Genomic DNA, 19,020 nt, shown 5'->3' with positions numbered 1-19,020 from the left:
ATAAATATAAAGAATGTGGAAAAATCTTTAGTCAGAATTCTGTCCTTGGACAGCATCAGAGAATTCACACTGCAGAAAAACCTTTTGAGTGTAAAGAATGCAAGAATGCCTTTACCTACTCTTCATCCCTTATTAAACAAAAGAATTCATAGTAGAGAAAAACCCTATGAATGTAATGAATGTGGCTCAGTCTTTAGGCATAGGTCATACCTTGCTGAACACCAGAGAATACCCACTGAAGAGAAACATTATAAATGTAAGGAATGTGGGAAAACTGTCACAAGAAACTCACATTTTATTCAATATCACAAAATTCATACTAGAGAGAAATCTTATAAATGTAAGGAATGTAGGAAGGCATTCCCAGAAGAATTCACAGTGGAGAAAAACTTTATGAATGTGAGGAATATGGAGAATCCTTCAGTTAGCGCTCAAATCTTGCTCAGCATCATAAAATTCATACTGGAGAAAAACCTTATAAATGTAAGGAATGGGGGCAGCTAGGTGATACAGTGGATAGAGCACTGGCCCTGAAGTCAGGAGGACCTGAGTTCAAATCCAGCCTCAGACACTTAATAATTGCCTAGCTATGTGACCGTCAGCAAGTCACTTAACCCCATTGCCTTAAATAATTAAAATTAAAAAAAAAAAGAAATTAAGGAATGTGAGAGGCCCTTCATCTAGACCTCAACCCTTACCGCACATGAAATAATTCTCAATGGAGAGAAACCACATGAATGTGGAAAATGTGGAAAATCCTTAAGTCAGTGCTCAAACCTTACACATCAGGGAATTCACACTGCGAGAGAAACTTGATGAATATCACTCATGTTCAGTCGGAGAGAAGATCTTTGTCATCTGCAGGTGCACACTGAAGAAATGTAATGATGATGCAATAACTTTCACTATGGAGAAGTCTTTTATTTTTAATTTTATTACTTTTGCAAGGAAATAGGGTTAAGTGACTTGCCCAAGGTTCCACAGTTAATTAAGTATTAAATGCCTGAGGTTGGATTTGAACTCGGGTTCTTCTGACTCCAGGGCCAGTGCTCTACCCATTGGAGAGGTCTTATTGAAAACTGCAACATTACCCTGGACAGAAATCCTACAAATACAAGGAATGAAGAAAAGTCTCCAGTCACTAGTCTCCCCTGCTTCACTAACCCTGAGACATGCAAACTATGATCCTAGGCAAGTCACTTAACCAGTTAATAAACATCAAGTGCCTACTATGTTTCAGACTCTATGCTAAGATCTAGGGGATACAAAAAGAAGCAAAAGATAGTCTCTGCCCTCTTACGATCTAATGGGGTAGACAACATGCAAACAAATAAATATAAAATAAGCTAGATAAGGAATAACTAGAAATAACAGACGGAAGCTCAGTGACGCAGATAACTTTATAAAACTAAATGCCACAATGTAGACTAACAGACTGTCTTCTGTGGGGGGGTGGGGGAGGGAAGCAAGATTGGGGGAATTTGTAAAATTCAAAATAAATAAAATCTTTCTCAAAAAAACTGTTAGGGCAGCTAGGTGGCACAGTGGGTAGAGCATCGGCCCTGGAGTGAGGAGGACCTGGGTTCAAATCCAACCTCAGACACTTAATAATGACCTAGCTGTGTGGCCTTGGACAAGCCACTCAACCCTGTTTGCCTTGCAAAAACCTAAAAAAAAAAGTTGGCAGTTGAAGACTTAAGATTAAAAAAATAAATAAAACTAAATGCCAGCTTCAATTGATGAAGGGAGTTAACAGTAAGAATCCCATATGTCAACAGAATCATAAGTACAGTTGAAAAAAAGATTAAAAGAAGATAAGAAGGGAATTCAAGTTCTTAAATATAGATTCAGAAATGCAAAGAAGGACAATCGGTTTAGAAATCAAAAAGTAAACCATTGGACACCCTGAAAAACAGTGTTAGAAGCAGAACGACAAAATATCACGATGCCAAAAAAAAGATAGAAGAGTAACATTGAAATACAGAAAAACGAGAACAATTGAGATCTCAACAAACCAAGAGCATGGAACTTAAAAAGAGCTCGGCCAAGACCCAGAAGCAACCCAGTTTAGTAGTCCAACATTCAATAAATCCCAAACACAAAAGACCAAGGGAAGGAGTTCTTAATTTACAAAAACCCCTGGGAAAACTGAAAATTAATTTGATTCTTTATATCAGTTGACTTTTTTTTGAGGCAAGAAGAGTTTTAAGTAACTTGCCCAGGGCATACAGATATTAAATGTCTGAGACTGTATTTGAACTCTGGTCCTCCTGACTAAATATATATACATAAAACAGAAGCTGTGAATCCACATTTTTGTACCACTTTTTTTAGTATATAATAAATTCCATGTTACTTTTAACTATGTACTACTTGTTTATGCTTCTTTCTGAAATTCCTTCTGTTCTCTTCTTTGTATTTTAAAATATTTTAATGCATTTCTTTTGGCATCATTATTGCTAGCACTCCCTCTTTTCCTTCCTTCTTCCCCTCTATTAAGAAAAATGAGGGGGAAAGGGGGAAAAAACTTATTGTACTATATGATGAAAGTTTATTTTACATATATTTATTTGCATATTGTCTAACCCCATCTTTTGTCTCCTCAGTCTTTAGCACAGTAATTGGCACATCTCATAATTAAAAGAGGAAAATGAAAAGCAAAGAACTAGAATCTAAGGGAGTGTCTTATGTTTCCTCTTAGACAGTTGAGGAATGGCTAAACAAATTGTTCTATATGAATATAATGAAATATTATTGAGAGGTAAAAATCATGAAAGGGCCAATATCAGAAAATCCTGAAAGAGTAAAGGGAATACACTGGACAGGGGAAGGGAGATAGGGGGGAATATCTCACATAATCACAGTGCACAAGTAGACATTGATAAAGATAAGGAGGAGAAGGTAAGAGGGGAGCAGCTCACATCTATACTTTCACCTGAACTAGTTAGAGGAAAAAAGAATATACTCACAGTTCAGTATAGAAATATATATTCAATGAGAAAATGGAAGAAAAGGGTGAAAGGGGAAGTGGGCAAATTCAGGCTGGGGGTAGAATAAGAAAACTTCAGGAAGATAGTAGAGTGCTTTGGTTTGTGGAGTCATGAAGACTCAGACATGACTGAACAACTGAATAATTGAACAACAAAGATGAAAAAGGGAATTGGTCCTAAGCAAAGCAAACTATAAGGATGGGAAAATATATATATTTTTAGCTCTTTTGTGATAACAAAGAATTGAAGGTGTGCCCATAAATTGGGGAAAAGAGTTATGATATATAAAGTGATGTAATACTATGTATGGGAAGATGAAGGAAATGGATTCAGAGAAACTGGGAAAGATGTGTGAACTGATGTTGAATCAAGTGAGCAGAACCAGGAGAGCAATTTTTTCTATAACTGCAATATGGTAAAGGCAAACAATTTCCAAAAATTGAGGGACTCAACAGTGTAATGACCAACCATGATTCTAAAGGACTATTGATGAAATGTGCTATCTACCTCTTGACTAAGAGGTGAAAAATTCAGAATGAAGAATGAGGTAGGTTGTTTGGAGACGTAACCAATGTGGAATTTGTTTTGAACAACTACATGTTTAAATGAAGTTGTTTTTCTTCAGTTTATTTTTTTGGAGGGGAGGAGAAGTAGAATGAGAAGATGAAAAGGCACATTTTTTGCTGATTGAAATAAATAAAATGTAACTTTAAAATAACTTATTTAACTAAAAGCAATCACCCTCAGACACAGGCATCTATACATTTCCTAATTACCATTTACTCCAATTACTTGATTTTGCTTTTTTTTTTTCTGTTGTAGTTCATTTGCTTGAAAAGTGAACTGTCTTCTCTTGTAACATGTAAGTTTCTTTGCTACTGAATTTCTGGAGTTTTATAATTCCATTTCTCAGTGATTTGAATCTGAAGTTTCCACCTGACTGTATTCTATGGGCTCTGAAGCCAGGTCATGACAGTACTTTTGGGCAATGTCCTTGAAATTCGGTGAATGGTCACTTTTTGTGTTGTTTTGGTTTGGTTTTGGTGAGGCCAGTGATTCTGAGATTGTCTCACCTGACTATCCTTTAAGATTATTCCTTGCTTTTGAAAAACTTTCCTGTCACATTCAACTTCTCCTTCCCAATGTGTTTCCTTATAACAAAGTGCAGATACTCAAAACAAACTGACCTACTGAACACACCTGACTGACACGCTAAATTCTTCTTTTTTTCCAGATTAAAATGGTTTTTTTTTTATTAAGATATCTTAACAAAATGGCACACCTCTCTCATGGTGGAAGAGAGGAGCAGGGAAATCCCCAAATCCAAGCTCTTTTATAGATTTGAAAGACTTTGTTCCTGGCTCCCTCATGCCAATCATAGGCTGGGGTCACAAAGCTAGTTGATGCATTCGTTCCTTTACATGACCCCACCCTTCTCATTATACTAAAGAGCAAGAACAGCTAGAGCTCTTTGAGTTTGTGCAAAGGAGAAGGGCAAGACTCTAGGTTAAGTTAAAAACAGGTGGAGCAATCTCATCCGTTTTTGATCCAATGGAGGTGAAATCCTTTATCTTACCTCAGCACTTGCTCGTAGGCAAATATAGGCAGGACTCTTTATATTCTTGTGGAACCCAAACACCTACATTTTTCTCACAGTTTCCCCCTTTTCTTTTATAATAAGAATTTGGGTTCCACACCTTATTAGCAATTTCTTGCTTGAATCATAATCCTTGTGATTGACATAACTACTGACTTTTTCTTATATCAAGATTTTTACTTCCTCCTTATCAGGGACATGAACTATTTTCCAGGTTTGTGTGGGAGAACATGTCAACTTTCTGATGTCTTATACTACTAGCCTATTGACTTCAATCTTTATGGATTCAATTTACCAAACTCCTCCTCTAATCCACAGGTTTATTTGCATGGCTTAGGCAACCAGCAGGTTGTATTGGTAATTGTTTCTACTACAGCTTAGAATCTAATCAGGATATAAATTGGGGTTCCATAGCCACAACTCTGATCCTGTGCCCAGGTAGTAGGCCCTTAAGACTAGATAACAACTCTCTGACCAACCCTTTGGACAAATGGGTGTAGGCAGTGGTCCTGCAAATCCAATAATATCCCTTTAGTGTCATGCTTAATTCTTTACTTCTTTTCCATAACCTTGCCACTGAAAGAAAGAAGATATATTTCCCATATCTGTCTTATCAGGTGTAGATTGGTGATTGCAATAACATGAATGCTGACTCTTTTAGGACTGCTCCTTTATGTTATTAGCATCACTGTGCATATTGTTTCCATAGTCCTGGTTACTTCCAGCTGAATTAGTTCATAGAAGATTCCTCAAATTGCCCTGTATTCCTTATCTTCATCATTTTTTAAAAATAAATTTATCTTTCCAACTACATGCAAAGATAGTTTTCAATATTCATTTATTTTTGTAGGTTTTGAGTTTTCTCCCTCCCTCCCTTTTCTCCTCCCTCCCCTTGACAGTCAGTAATCTAATATTGGTTATATATGTATGACTATATTAAACATATTTTCATATTAGTCATGTGTGACAGAAGAATCAGAGCAAAATGGTAAAAAACTAAAAGAGGGAAAAAACATAAAACAAGTTTTAAAAATTGAAAATAGTTTGCTTTGGTCTGTATTCAGACTCATAGTTTCTTTTCTGGATGTGGATAGTGTTTTCCATCACAAGTCCTTTAGGATTGTCTTTGATTATTGTACTGCTGAGAGCAAGTCCAGCATAGCTGATCATCACACATATCATTGCTGCTAATCTGTACAATGTTCTCCTGGTTCTGCTCACTTCACTCAGCATCTGTTCATGCAAATATTTCGAAGACTTTTCTTAAGTGCACTCATTCATGATTTCTTGTGGGGGGGGGTGTTTGTTTCTTTTTTTGCAAGGCAATGGGGTTAAGTGACTTGCCCAAGGTCACACAGCTAAGTAATTATTAAGTATCTGAGGCTGGATTTGAACTCAGGTCCTCCTGACTCCAGACCATGTTCTATCCATTGCACTACCTAGTTGCTCCACTCATGATTTCTTAAAGAATGATAGTATTCTATCACATTCATATACCACAATTTGTTCAGTCATTCCCCAATTTAGGGGGCATCCCCTCAAATTCCAATTCTTTGTCACTACAAAAAGAGCTGCTATAAATATTTTTATTCATGCGGGATTTTTTTCCCTTTCTTAATCTTCATCATTTCTTAACACACCACTAATACTGACTGTTTTGGCCTCTTATCATTATCAATTAGGTGAACAATTGGTAGAAGTAATAAAATAAAAGAAGACAAAGATGAACCCTCCCCCAAAAACCCTATGTTTCTTTTTTGCATTCTTAATTAGAAATTTGGAGTATTTTTTCCACATTATTGTTGATAGAATCATCTTTTGAGAACTGTTTGAAATCAGTTTCTATAGATTTTGAATAATAGAAGTCTAATTTTTTCCCAACCAATTTCTCTTCTTATTCTGTTACACTGATTGAATTCTTTCAAAAGTTTTTTAAAGTGTGTCTATCAAAAATGAGAGGTAGCTTGGTGCCGTGGATAGAGCTGGCTTTGGAGCCAGGAAAATCACAATTCACGTTTTGTCTCAGACACATCCTGGAAGTGTTACCCTGGAGAAGTCATTGAATCTCTCAGAACCCCAGGAAGCTTTCTAGGATGAGACTTGTAGATCAGGTGCTAGCCTGCTTTAGTGAAAACTATTTCTTCAGCAGTTTCCTATACTAATGAAATAGTAAGTCGAGTCCCATTCCTATCATCAAAATTTAGGAGTTCTCTGCTAAGGTCCAGTGAATTCCTCTTCCCCCTCTTTCCAATCTTCTCGAGTTTATCAAGTCATACCAGAAGCACATCCAGACCTTGTCCATTAAGACACCCTCAGTGATGCTGGGACTCAGAAGGAACCTATGGGGCATCTCCTACAATAGAAGCAAATAATCTTTGTTTAGTCCTGTTTTTCCATTCATATTTTATTTGCTGTGTTTCCTCTTAAAACCTTGCTTGATCTCCACACCTTGTGCGTTTCTCTGCTGCTCCAATGTTTTTCTTTAGAAATTCTTAGAGGCCAGCTAGGGTTGCAGTGGAGAGAACAGCAGCCCTGGAGTCAAGAAGACCTGACTTCAAATCCAGCCCTAAACACATAGTAATTTACCCTGGGCAAGTCTCCTAAGTCATTGCCTTGGGGAAAAAGAAAGAAAGAACTAAATGTCTAAACTTCTGTCTTCTCAGAGACCCAATTTCTGTCTTGTAGAACTAGAGTCAGGTTTACTGGATAAGCCATTCCTGATTGCAAACTCATCTCTCCTGCCCTCTGGCATATCCTATCCCAAGTTCTGTGACCCAGATGTCAAATTGTTTGCAACCCAGACTGGCCCCTTGGCATTTGAATTCTTTCTTTTTAACAACAGGCAATATTCTTTCCCTGACCTAGAAATCTGAATTCTCACTGTGATCCTGGGAGTTTTCCCTTTGGGATTTACTCCAGGAGAAAAATATTGGATTTCTTCTATTTCTACCTTATTCTCTGGTTCCGAGAGATTTAGGTGGCTTTCTTCCAAAATTTCTTGAAACCTGATGTCTAGACTTTTTGTTTTTTGGTCATGCATTCAGGTAGTCCCATAATTTTTATTTTTTCCTCCTTCATTTGTTTTCCAAACTAGCTGCCCTTACCATGAAATACCTCATATTCTCCTCCATTTTCACCCTTTTGACTTTGCTTCAATAGCTTCTGTAGTCTCATGGAGTCACTGGCTTCTATTTCATACATTATAATTTAGAGAATTTGTTGTTTGGGTAAGATTTTTTTTACCTCCCATGCCAAGCTGCCAATTCTCCCTCCAATTTTTTCTTCCCTAGATCTCTCATTTCACCCCTAATTTCTTCCTCAAATACTTTCACTTCATTTACAAAAAAAAATTTCTCTTTCCCCAACTCTTGTTTCAGGAATTCTAGTTGAATTTGGGACAAGCTGGGTTTTGTTCTGAGGTTTTGCTTGTAGACCATTTTGCTTGTAGACCTTTTGGAGGCATTCTCCTTTTCTTCATCTTGGCACTGAGGGCTTCTGCCAATTTTAGTAACTGATGATGGTGGGTTCTTTTTTTTTCCTCTGTGCATTCTTTCAGCCCACTTTCTGACTTCAGGAAGTTAAGATTGGACCATGACACACTTCTGCAGGGATTCTGAGCTGGTTCTTGAAAGGTCAAAAGATGAACCCTTGGTAAAAAGGAAGTTGGCACTTTAAATGGAAGTGAATGCAAAGCTGTTTATTGAAGGAAGGAATTGGGCTTGGGTCCAAGCAGACTCCAGTCATGGGTAGTGGGGAGAACAAGTTTTTTATAGGGTATCAGATATAGGAGGCAGGGTGGGATGGTTTCTATAGGGACTGGGAGCCATTGTGGTTTCCACGAAGGATGTGTTTTTGTTGGGGGGGGGCATCACCAAGGTGAGATTGTACATTGATTGGAATTTCTATGGAGGTTAGAGTTCATGTTCTTAGGAAAAGATAATCAATGGGGTTTACTAAGCAACAAGAAAACTCAGACCTGGATCCAATAGTTCTGATGATGCTTTCTTGGGGTGTTGAGTGTGGTTATCACAGGGAGGGGCTGGGAACTTATGAGCTTTCCGTGTTGCCAATGGCTTCTGAACCAGGGCAAAGTCTGATTGCTGACTCTCTGGTCTGAATGTTGCTCTTTCCTGACCTGGGTTTTGCTCAGAACACCAATAGAAGACTGTTGGACTCAACCTCAATTGGATAGCTAGGAAGGCCTGTTGGTTCAGTTACCAAGCTTCAGGTTCCCCTTTGGTCTGAGACATCCTGCTAGGCTCATATATATAAGGCAGACTGTATTTTCTGTGTCCTTCTGAACCCTCTTCTTTCTCAGAACACTCTCTCAGTTATCTTCAGAGCAGTGACACAATAAAGCTGTTCAAGAGCACCTGTTCTTATTGTAGTGCCAAGGGCCTGGGGTCTGGGGGTGCCCTGACATGGATTTCAGCTGTTCTCCTGTACTGGTGCACAGCCTCTCCCCATGTTCCTGCCCTTCCCTCATGCTCAGTGTCTGCAGAACAAGAACTCACTGTGATTACTTCCAGATTTCTTTATATTTTTTTTTTAGGATTTTGCAAGGCAAATGGGGTTAAGTGGCTTGCCCAAGGCCACACAGCTAGTTCATTATTAAGTGTCTGAGACCGGATTTGAACCCAGGTACTCCTGATTCCAGGGCTGGTGCTTTATCTACTGTGCCACCTAGCCGCCCCACTTCCAGATTTCTCCATCAGGATTTGGTTTGGTACATTTTCTGGGCCTGTTTAGAAGAATTTTATGAAAAGGAATTTATCCATACCAGATTTTACCATTCCTCCACCTTGGCTCCTCCACCCTCCACATAATCTCTTTGTGGCTCCTTGGTATTTGAATACTTCCTTTTTGGCTATTTGTAGGATTTTGTCTTATACCAATCAGCTCTGTATTTTGACTAGTTAATCTGTTAGCTGGAATTTATTAAGCACCTACTATTATATTTAGGTGCTAGGAATACAAAGAAGAGGTCAAAGAAAGTTCCTATTCTCAAGGAGTCTAATGGGGGAGGCACCATGGAAATAACTATATACAAATGAGATACAGACAAGATAAAATCGAGCTTTACATTACTGGGAGTTTACATTTTGGGGTTTCTCTCAGGAGGTGATCATGGGATTCTTTCTATTTTTACTCTTCCCTCTGTCTCTAAGATTTCTGGGCAACTTTCAAGTATGATTTCCTGAAATACAGTAACCAAGATATTTTTTCCAGAACTCAGTTTTCAGGTAAATTAATAATTCTGAAATTGTCTCTCTGTGACCTGCTCAGTTGTATTTTGGTTTTGGATTTCTTAAATTTTTTTCCATTTTTTTCCAAAAATAATTGGGGGGGTTGAGGGAAACCTTCATTTTGCTGTTTCTTGTATTGTTGAGTCATTGTGTTTTATCTAACCCTTCTAATTCTAAGGCATTCAGTTCTTCAGTGACCTTCCTCTTCGCAAAGGGAATCCAAGCTAGAAGGCAGGAAATAAAACCTCTGGGTTCCAATGCCCTGCCTCCCACTCTCTGGAAATGGACAAAATGGCTGCAACAAATAGGGTGGATTTGAGACCCTAATGCAGAAAGGGGCAACTTTGAGCTTCACGGTATCACTAAGACTTGGGCATGGGGATGATAAGGAACAAAGTAAGGAAAACCTAGGGAAATCTGTGAGGGGAGTATTCACCCATACCAAGCTTTGTGGATTCTCCTGAAGACATCCACAGGGAGCAGAGAGATCACTGGTATACAGCAGAGGCTAAATCAATGCTGTTGAATTGAAATTTCCTCCTCCTCTCCTAGTCATCTATAGAATGTTCCAGTGACCAGATCACATCCATCTTATCTCCTGTTGGTCAATTCTTTGGGTCAGCCACTGAACTCAGAGCTGAGAATATAAGGCAAAAAGGTCATCATGCCTGTCGCCAAGGAGTTATATTCTACTGGAGGGAGAATCAAACATCCTCAACCAGGCAAAGACAAAACTTGATAAGGCATCAGTCTGACCACAAGCATTTATTAAGTGCCCCAAGGGTTCAAAGATCTCAAAGAGCTAACAGTCTAATAATTCAACAAAGTTTGTACAAACAAGCTTGAGACAGAATTCATTGGAAATATTCCACCAAAAAGAGATACTAAAATTCAGAAGGATTGAGAATGTTTTCCTAAGGGCAATTTTTTTTTTTAGGTTTTTGCAAGGTAATGGAATTGCCCAAGGCCCCACAGCTAGGTAATTAGTGTCTGAGATCAAATTTGATCTCAGGACCTCCTGTCTCCAGGGTCAGTACTCTATTCACTGCACCACCTAGCTGCCGCTAAAGGCAGATTTTAATGGGGACCTGAAGAAATGACATTGTGTGCCCTTTCTACAGAAAGTTTTTCCTGTTCCCCTAAAATGCTAGTACTTCTCCCTTGATGATTGTCTCCCCCTTTTCCTTTCAGTAGCTTGACAATACACAGGAGTTTACAAGGTGTCTCCCCACCCCAACAGGGTTAGACTGGGAGCTCCCTGAAGGCAGGGACTGACTTTCATCCTCCTTGATAAGCCCCAATACTTATCACTATGTCTGGCACATAGTAGGTGCTTCATAAAAGTGAATGACTGACTAGGAGGGTTCCAGGGAAGACTACCTGGCAGAAGTGGAGATTTGGGGATTTCTAAAGGTTGCCAACTCTAGAATGCCATAACGAAGGGAATACAATCTTGACTGGCATCCAGGATGGTCCCTCTGTCCAATACCTTCGTCAGGCCCCAGCTGGAGCACAGTGGTAAGTTTGGGGGCTGCATTTCAGAGAGACAGGCATCTGTGTTCCTTATCTAGCTGTATGACATTTCTGATGTGCATTAGCTAGAATCCATAGGTCTCCTCAAAGCACCCCTGTGAACCTAGGCTTTCTTCTGCTTTTGCTTCTGCTCACTTTGCCTGTGCAGTAGGACCCTGAGACTCATTTCCTAGGAGCCAACTCCACATAGAGTTGGAGAATTCAGTCTGTAAGTAAGTGGCTGGTGTACACATGTGGGGTTGTGTCATTGTATGTGTTTATGATTACAAGAATTGTGATTGTATAGATACCATGCAGTCAGAAGTGGGGTTGTATATGTGTGTGTTTTGTTGTGGCTGCATGTGTGTCTTTCTTTTCTAAATCTCAGTGTCTGTTACTCCCTCAAAGATGTCCAGGGTCACCCGGGTAATGAATCTCCCATCTGGGAGTGAAGCACAGATGCTCCCAGAACTTCGAAAACCAGGGGCAGCTGGGTGGCACAATGGAAAGAGCACCAATCCTGGAGTCAGGAGGACTTGAGTTCAAATAAGACCTCAGACACTTAAAAATTACTGTGTGACCTTGGGCAAGTCACCTAACTCCATTGCCTTGCCAAAAAAAAAAAAGCTTTTAAAACTAGTGCTCTTCACACTGAGGCTCCTGACCATCTGCAACATGAGGCTCTGAGCTGGGCTTGCCCAAGCTTTTTTCTTTCGGGGGAATATGCTTTTCCTTCTCTCAGCTTTGATGTCTTTGTTAGGCTCAGTGACCCTAAAGCACGAAGAGCTTCAGAGAGGGAAAGAGCTTAGGAATGACTTCATTCAGGCCCCCCATTCCCTCCCCCCCTTTTCACTTTTGGCTTGGCTATAACTGATGTCACCAGCCACATATTCACTTCCCCACGCACACCCAACTCACGCCTGCTGCCCAAATTAAATCCAACCGTGGAATAAAAGGATCTAGATGGGATTCATTTGCTCTTTCGGCATCGCAGGGCTGGAGAGTCCAATTGGGAATGGCTTTCCTTCTGGTGTTGTCAAGCTGGATGGGTTTTTTTTTTTTTTTTTAGGATTTTGCAAGGCAAATGGGGTTAAGTGGCTTGCCAAAGGCCACACAGCTAGGTTATCATTAAGTGTCTGAGACCGGATTTGAACCCAGGTACTCCTGACTCCAGGGCCAGTGCTTTATCCATTGCTCCACCTAGCCGCCCCTGGATGGGGTTTTTGGACCCCTGACTGAGGATGGGTTTCCTCCTGTTATTTCTGAATTCTTTTTTTTTTTTTTTTGCAAGGCAGTGGAGTTAAGTGATTTGCCCAAGGCCACACAGCTAGGTAATTATTAAGTGTCTGAGGTCACATTTGAACTCAGGTCCTCCTGACTCCAGGGCTGGTGCTCTATCCACTGTGCCACCTAGCTACCCCAATTTCTGAATTCTTTTTAAACTTCCCAGTACAAGTATGTGCCATCACATTCATCTATCAACCTCTTGGTTCAGTCATTTCTTCACCTTTTGGTGGAAGATGAGTCTTCCTGATTTCAGACTGGGCACTCTGCACACCATGGCACCACCTAGTGACCCTGACTCTTCCATAAGCATGGTCAAATCAGGATGAGACTATTAGCTGATCTTGAGGGCTGCAAGAACAACCGCTTAAGGCCTTTTCAGCCTCGGACACTTAACTCTTACTAGCTGTGTGGCCTTGGGCAGTCACTTAACCCTGATTACCTCACATCCAGACCATCTCCAGGCATCCTGACTGATTCTGATCTGGTCACTGGACCCAGATGGCTCTGGAGGAGAAAGTGAGCCTAGTGACTTAGCAAAGGACCTCCTTACTAAAATCTAATTCATGTGCTTGTCATGGCATCACCTCCCAATGTCATGGTCTTCTTCAAAAATAAAGGACAAAAGCATTATACTGATCACATCCAGAGTTGGGGCCCCTCTCCAGAATGCCTTAACATTCAATATCATGTATTCAACAGGCTGAGGACCTGCTGCTCCTCCCTCCAAAATGGCCTTGTTTGCACTGTAAACTTATTGTCCTATCCTCAGCTCAACAGATGCCAGAGCAGGCAACAGAGCTGGGTGGATTCTTTGATGTCAGCTGGAGGGTCTCTTGGGGCCCCTTGTTTCTCTGCTCCAGTCCATCCTCTGTTAGATGAAGTGATCTTTATCCCCTGGCTCCCTCCTCCCCTTTCCAGGCTTTTGCCACCAAACTCCTTGTCAAGAACATTGCAGTTCAATGAGGCTGGCTATGCATCTCCCCACTCTCATTGTCTTCCCTTTTCATGCTGGCCTCTTCCTCGCCTCCCTGGCCTCCTTCAAGACCTCCAATAGCCTATTTTCTACAGTAGCCCCATAATGCTGCCACCTTCCATCTGCCAATGACATCCAACTTGGGCTGTCTACACCTCAACTGTCCACAATTATTTGCATGTTTCCCTATTGGTCTGTGAACTAGTTTTAAAAACTTTCTTTTTCTGTATATATTGGATATCTAATAAGGATTTGTTGACTCCTCTGGACTCTTCCTGTCCAAGTTCACTTTAGAATGCTCCATGACCATGTTGAACAGTGAGGTGGTGCAGTGAATAGAGCAACAGGAAAACTCAATTGCCCAAGTTCAAATCTAGTCTCAGACATTTACTAGCTGCATGACCCTGGGCAAGGCACTTTAGCCTGCTTGCCTCAGTTTCCTCAACTGTAAAATGGGGCAGAGAAGGAAATGGAAAACCACTCTAGTATCTTGGTCAAGAAAACCCCAAGTGGGGGGCAGCTAGGTGGCACAGTGGATAGAGCACGGGCCCTGGAGTCAGGAGGAGCTGAGTTCAAATCTGACCTCAGACACTTAATAATTACCTAGCTGTGACATTTTCTTTAATGTAAAATAAATTACAATCAGCTTTGTGCTACAGAACAATCTGCAGCATATAAAAGATTGCAGGGACCTGAAAAGCCAGCAGAGCTTCAGAGAGGGCAGGGGTACTGGAAAAGGCTTGCAGATTTGAAAAGACAACATGGTAGGGTGAAAAGAGCTTCTTCCACTTTCAGAGACTGTGTTCTCCTCAGTATAGGGAATTCCTTCCCCTTTCCCCTTCTCCAAAGTACTAGTGCCTTCCTTTACTTCCCTTGAATTCAGGTGTATGGATGACAGCAGACCTTGGGGATGGTCCATCAGCCATCCTCTGCTCTCTTCATTGAACTCCCTTTCTTTTTCAACTTTCTCTCTTGGAGGAAACCTTTTAGTGCTCATCCTGGGATTGCATTAAATCTGTGAATTATCTTTGGTAGACTTGTCCCTTTGATTACATAGGAATTGGCCTAGTGAATATTCCTCCATTTAAGAGGCATTTTCTTTCTTCTTTGAAGTCAGATCAGTACAATTATTGTGTGAGCAACTGCTTTGATAAAATCTACATTAAAGACAGAAGAAAATGTATGTGTGTGTGTGTATGATGCAGAGAATTATGAATATAGAAAATTGATAATTAGAAACAAATTCTGTAATCTTTTATGTTGTTAAATCTTGGTAATTGTGGAAGGCTGTTTGCTCCCAAGATGTTAATCGATTTCTATTGTTTCATTGTTAAATGTCAAATTTGTACCCTCTTCACCCAGCTTCTGGTTCCCAGTTACCTGACCTTGTCCATTAACACTGGTGTGACAGCAAATGACATGCTGAATTTAGAAAGAACCTGTATGTAGTCTGCCATTGGAGGGTACTTGGCCCAGGTGCTATACCATTCCCCAAAAGCCACCCTATGCCCAACCCACTGCAGATGTCCCTGCTTGCTTTGTCTTGATCCCTTCCACCCTTCAGGATGGCTTTCTCTCACTCTCTTAGACCACATGCCCCCAAACTTAGGCCTCTGGAACATCAAGCCATGTGGTCAAACTTAGCCAACCCTTCTGGCTGCCTGTCCTTTCTCTCTCTCACCCAAATTTCTTCTAGCCTTTCCTCAATGCTTACTGTTTTTCTAGGAGTTTTAACCTGTATACTTTATAATAATTTGTAATCCTGAGCAGTTTTAAAATCCCAGGGAGCATAGAATTCCTTCATTTTTCAGTAACCCTCCATCTCTATCTTTAATTGGCCATCCCAAATCCCATCAGCAACATGAGGACTACACTTTGAGCTCCTCCTTCTTCCAGTGCATTACCCTTGACTGAAAAGTAACTCCTCATGTCTGTTCTTACTGAAGCCTCATCTTTTTCTTAACATCCAATAAACATTTCTTTAAGCAACTACTATAGGCCAGGCACTGTGCTAAGCCTAAGACGATGAGTAATAAAAAGATGGGATGTTCAGCTCTAGTCCTTCTGGTATGAGGGCTGCCACCCGCTTTTGACATCCACCTGATCTACCTCTCACCTGTGGCTCCAAGAAGCTGTAGAATGCACATAAACCATTTTTGGCAGATGGGCTAAACCAGGTTGAGGGTCACTATCAATGCGTTAGGGAGGTGTCTACTGCAAAAGTGGAATGGGCTGATGAGAACAGTTAGTTCCAATGGCCCTGAAGGCGGTTGAAGCAGGCACTGTGGAGCACTTAGAGCTTGGTCAGATCTGGAAGACATCAGTCACGCACTGCATCCCAAGCTCTCTCCAATCACCTTGACTTTTGTCCTGCCATTGGACTTCAGTGACTAAGGGAGACAGAGTGAGGCCAATGACTTTGTGCAATTCAGTCTCACTCCAATCCAATTCCCAATTATAAGGCTTCAACCCATGATGTTGCTGGTCCTCTTAGAAAACAAAAGGCAGACAACAGACAGCCCCTCTGTCCTCAAAGAGCTCATAATCCAAAGGGAAGAGGACATACAAAGGAGGCGGGGGGGGGGGGGGGGATTGGAGGGAACCAGCAGAGGCACCTTATTCCAAGGTTGCTGAACCTAGATTGAGTAGCAGATGCAGAGGAACAAGCCCCAAAGTCCAATCTCTGCCCTCTATAAAGAAAGCCATTGGAGGAGTTTGGTGCTCAACCCTCTGTTCTTTCAGTCTTAAGGAAGGAGGTAGTCCAGCTTTGAGTTTTCAGAATGGTAATGAGACTGGAGGTGATGAACTTATCCTAATTTGTTCCAGGGAGTTGAACTCAGCTCAATAATGCTTGTTCCCCTCCCTCCCCTTACTTCTCTTCCCTAGAGTGCTTCTTCCCACATGGCCCTCAATGACTCTTTTCCTTCATTCTCATTTCTTTCAATTTGTAGGATCTGGGGCAAAGTCTCAGTTACTTGAATTTTTTATTATCTTACTATAAGTGATTTGGGCCCCTTATACTTCACTATTATTTGGGGGGGGAGACACTATAGCTGACCACTAGCTACTAGAAAATGATTCTTGATTTTATGTTTGTATCAGTATTTGGTGGAATGTTTTTCCCCCCATTTGATTGCTTCTCTTTGTATTCTATCTACATTATTTTTATGTGAAAAATTTTTTAAATTTTATACAATTAAAATTTTCTATTTTGCCTTTTTATGATTTTCTCTATGGCCCACCCTTAGGAATTCTCCCACTATCAGAGCTGGAAATGGAAAATTCCTCCTATTGTCATAATCTTTTATGATTAGGTCCTGTACATTTGAATTTATTATTACACCTTATCATCATCAGCTGTGGGGTGAGACATTGGCTTTGCAGAGGACCCAATGGCATCCTTGGAAAATAGAAAATAGTTAAGATGATGAACAACTTCATGAAAGTGGCAGATTGCAGAGGTTTCCATACAGCTACAAAGGTAGGAGAAATTCCACTCCTACAAAGTGCATACAATGTCTGGAAGTCAACCTGCCAAGACACACACACACACACACGGATGACATAATCAAATGACTAGGAACACACCATGCAAACAGATAAAGAGTAACAAAAGCTATTTGGAAGACCCAAGAAGGCCCAGAACCTCAAGGGAAGCCATGTATTGTTACAGTTAATAAAGATTGAGCCCTGGTTGAAGGCCTCTGTCTCTCTCTTTTTTTTTTTTTTTTTGCAAGGCAAACAGGGTTAAGCGGCTTGCCTAAGGCCACGTGGCTAGGTAATTATGAAGTGTCTGAGGCCGGATTTGAACTCAGGTCCTCCTGACTCCAAGGCCACTGCACCACCTAGCTGCCCCTCCTGTCTCTCTTTATAGGGTTATTTTAGGAGAAGTCCAAGGGCTGGCCCAGCCAATGGCCTTCCTGCCTTATATACATGGATGTGGTATCCTTACTTTAAAAAAATGGACATGATATGATAACCCAGCAAGTGAGATACTATTATTATTTCTATATTTCAGTTGAGGAAATGAGGAGGTCAGAGGTGAAGTGACTTGCCAGGGACCCACAGCTAGGAAGTATCTGAGGCTGGATTTGAACTCATATTTTCCTAATTCCAATGCTAGTAAACTGTGCCACCCAGTTGGCCCATATAACAGAGACAGGGTTGTTTTGTGTTTTTTTTTTTTTTTAGTTTTTGCAAGGCAATGGGGTTAAGTGGCTTGCCCAAGGCCACACAGCTAGGTAATTATTAAGTGTCTGAGGTCAGATTTGAACTCAGGTATTCCTGACTCCAGGGCTGGTGCTCTATCTACTGCACCACCTAGCCGTCCCCAGGGTTTCTTTTTGAAGTCAATTCTTTTGCATTGAATAAGGGGTTGGTGTTTAGCTGAAGATGACATTCATTCTACTTAGAAGGTTCTTTGAGGCGTGACAGATGTAAAGAATGTGCAGTGACTAAGGATGGTTCCACAGTACTTCCTTCCAGTTTCTCTCTAGCATAATTGAGGCAATTCCTGAGCTGGAGCCGGGAGCCCTTGACATCTGTAATGCTTCTCCCCAGTGTGAATTCTCTGATGTTTCATCATGGCTAGTCTGAAGGCCCTTTCCCACTGCTGATATTCATATTTCCTGCCAGGTGTGATAGTGGGTGAGGATGGATCCCTAGTGAGGCTAAGGGTCACCTTCCTTATAGGAATAAGGTCTCCCTCTCCTGGGAATTCTGTTATGGAGGGAGGAAGGAATCCCCCACCTTCCTTCCATTTACAAGACTTCTCTCTATTCAAAATGTTCTGATGGGAACATCTAAAGGGTCATCCACATTCTTTATAATGATCAAGTTTCTCATTAGTATTAATGAGTTGCCTTATTCAAAATGGGAGTTCTGGTGTCACTCACAATCCCCTCCCCTCTGTAGAGGTCACCAAAGATTGTGTGACAACAAGGAATGTCCCCATGTTCAATATCATGATGATCTCAAGGTCCCTCAGGTTTCCCCAAGGCAGGCATATATGGACTCCCTTCCTAAATATGGTTATGATCCCCCAGACAATCATTTTCCTGAAGCCACTTTCCTGGGAGGAGGATTTCCCAAGAATCTTAGCTGGAAAGCTTCCATAACTCGATCTTCTGGACATAGGCTTTTCTGTGGGACATCCCCCATGGAAGTCCCTGAGGAGGTGCTCCTCCTGGATTTTGAACTGGTTCCAGATCTAGTGTCCCAGATTAAAAGAAGCTGAGAAAGAAAATCATGTGAATCTGTTATAAAAATCTCATTTAATGATCACCAGAAGCATAAATCATCACCCTCAGTCACAGAGAGTTGGCAGCCCACAAACAAATATCATTTTAGGAGTCATATGAGAGGTGACAAGGAGCTTTATGGGTGGGTTTTTTCCTGGTGCCCTCCCCCCTCTGC

At 41.0% G+C, this 19,020-nt stretch overlaps 2 protein-coding genes across 4 annotated transcripts in view; one reads left to right on the top strand and one right to left on the bottom strand.

Moving 5' to 3' along the window:
• LOC141512477 (uncharacterized) overlaps positions 1 to 12,403 on the top strand; it is a 25,116-nt gene extending 12,713 nt beyond the window's left edge. Inside the window, 3 exon segments of the mRNA XM_074221461.1 lie at positions 155 to 361; positions 364 to 512; positions 685 to 12,403. Of these exon segments, the coding sequence (XP_074077562.1) occupies positions 155 to 361; positions 364 to 512; positions 685 to 816 (488 nt within the window). The 3' untranslated portion in view covers positions 817 to 12,403.
• Positions 10,322 to 19,020, bottom strand: part of LOC141512271 (uncharacterized) — a 24,957-nt gene continuing 16,258 nt past the window's right edge. For all 3 annotated transcript variants that reach the window (XM_074221089.1, XM_074221082.1, XM_074221093.1), the window contains one exon: positions 10,322 to 18,837. The gene's annotated coding sequence lies outside the window, so the exon portion shown is untranslated. The remainder of the gene's footprint in view (positions 18,838 to 19,020) is intronic.

This window comes from Macrotis lagotis, chromosome 1 (assembly GCF_037893015.1).
Source record: "Macrotis lagotis isolate mMagLag1 chromosome 1, bilby.v1.9.chrom.fasta, whole genome shotgun sequence".
Lineage (NCBI taxonomy): Eukaryota > Metazoa > Chordata > Mammalia > Peramelemorphia > Peramelidae > Macrotis > Macrotis lagotis.
This window is presented reverse-complemented; position numbering and strand designations above follow the sequence as displayed.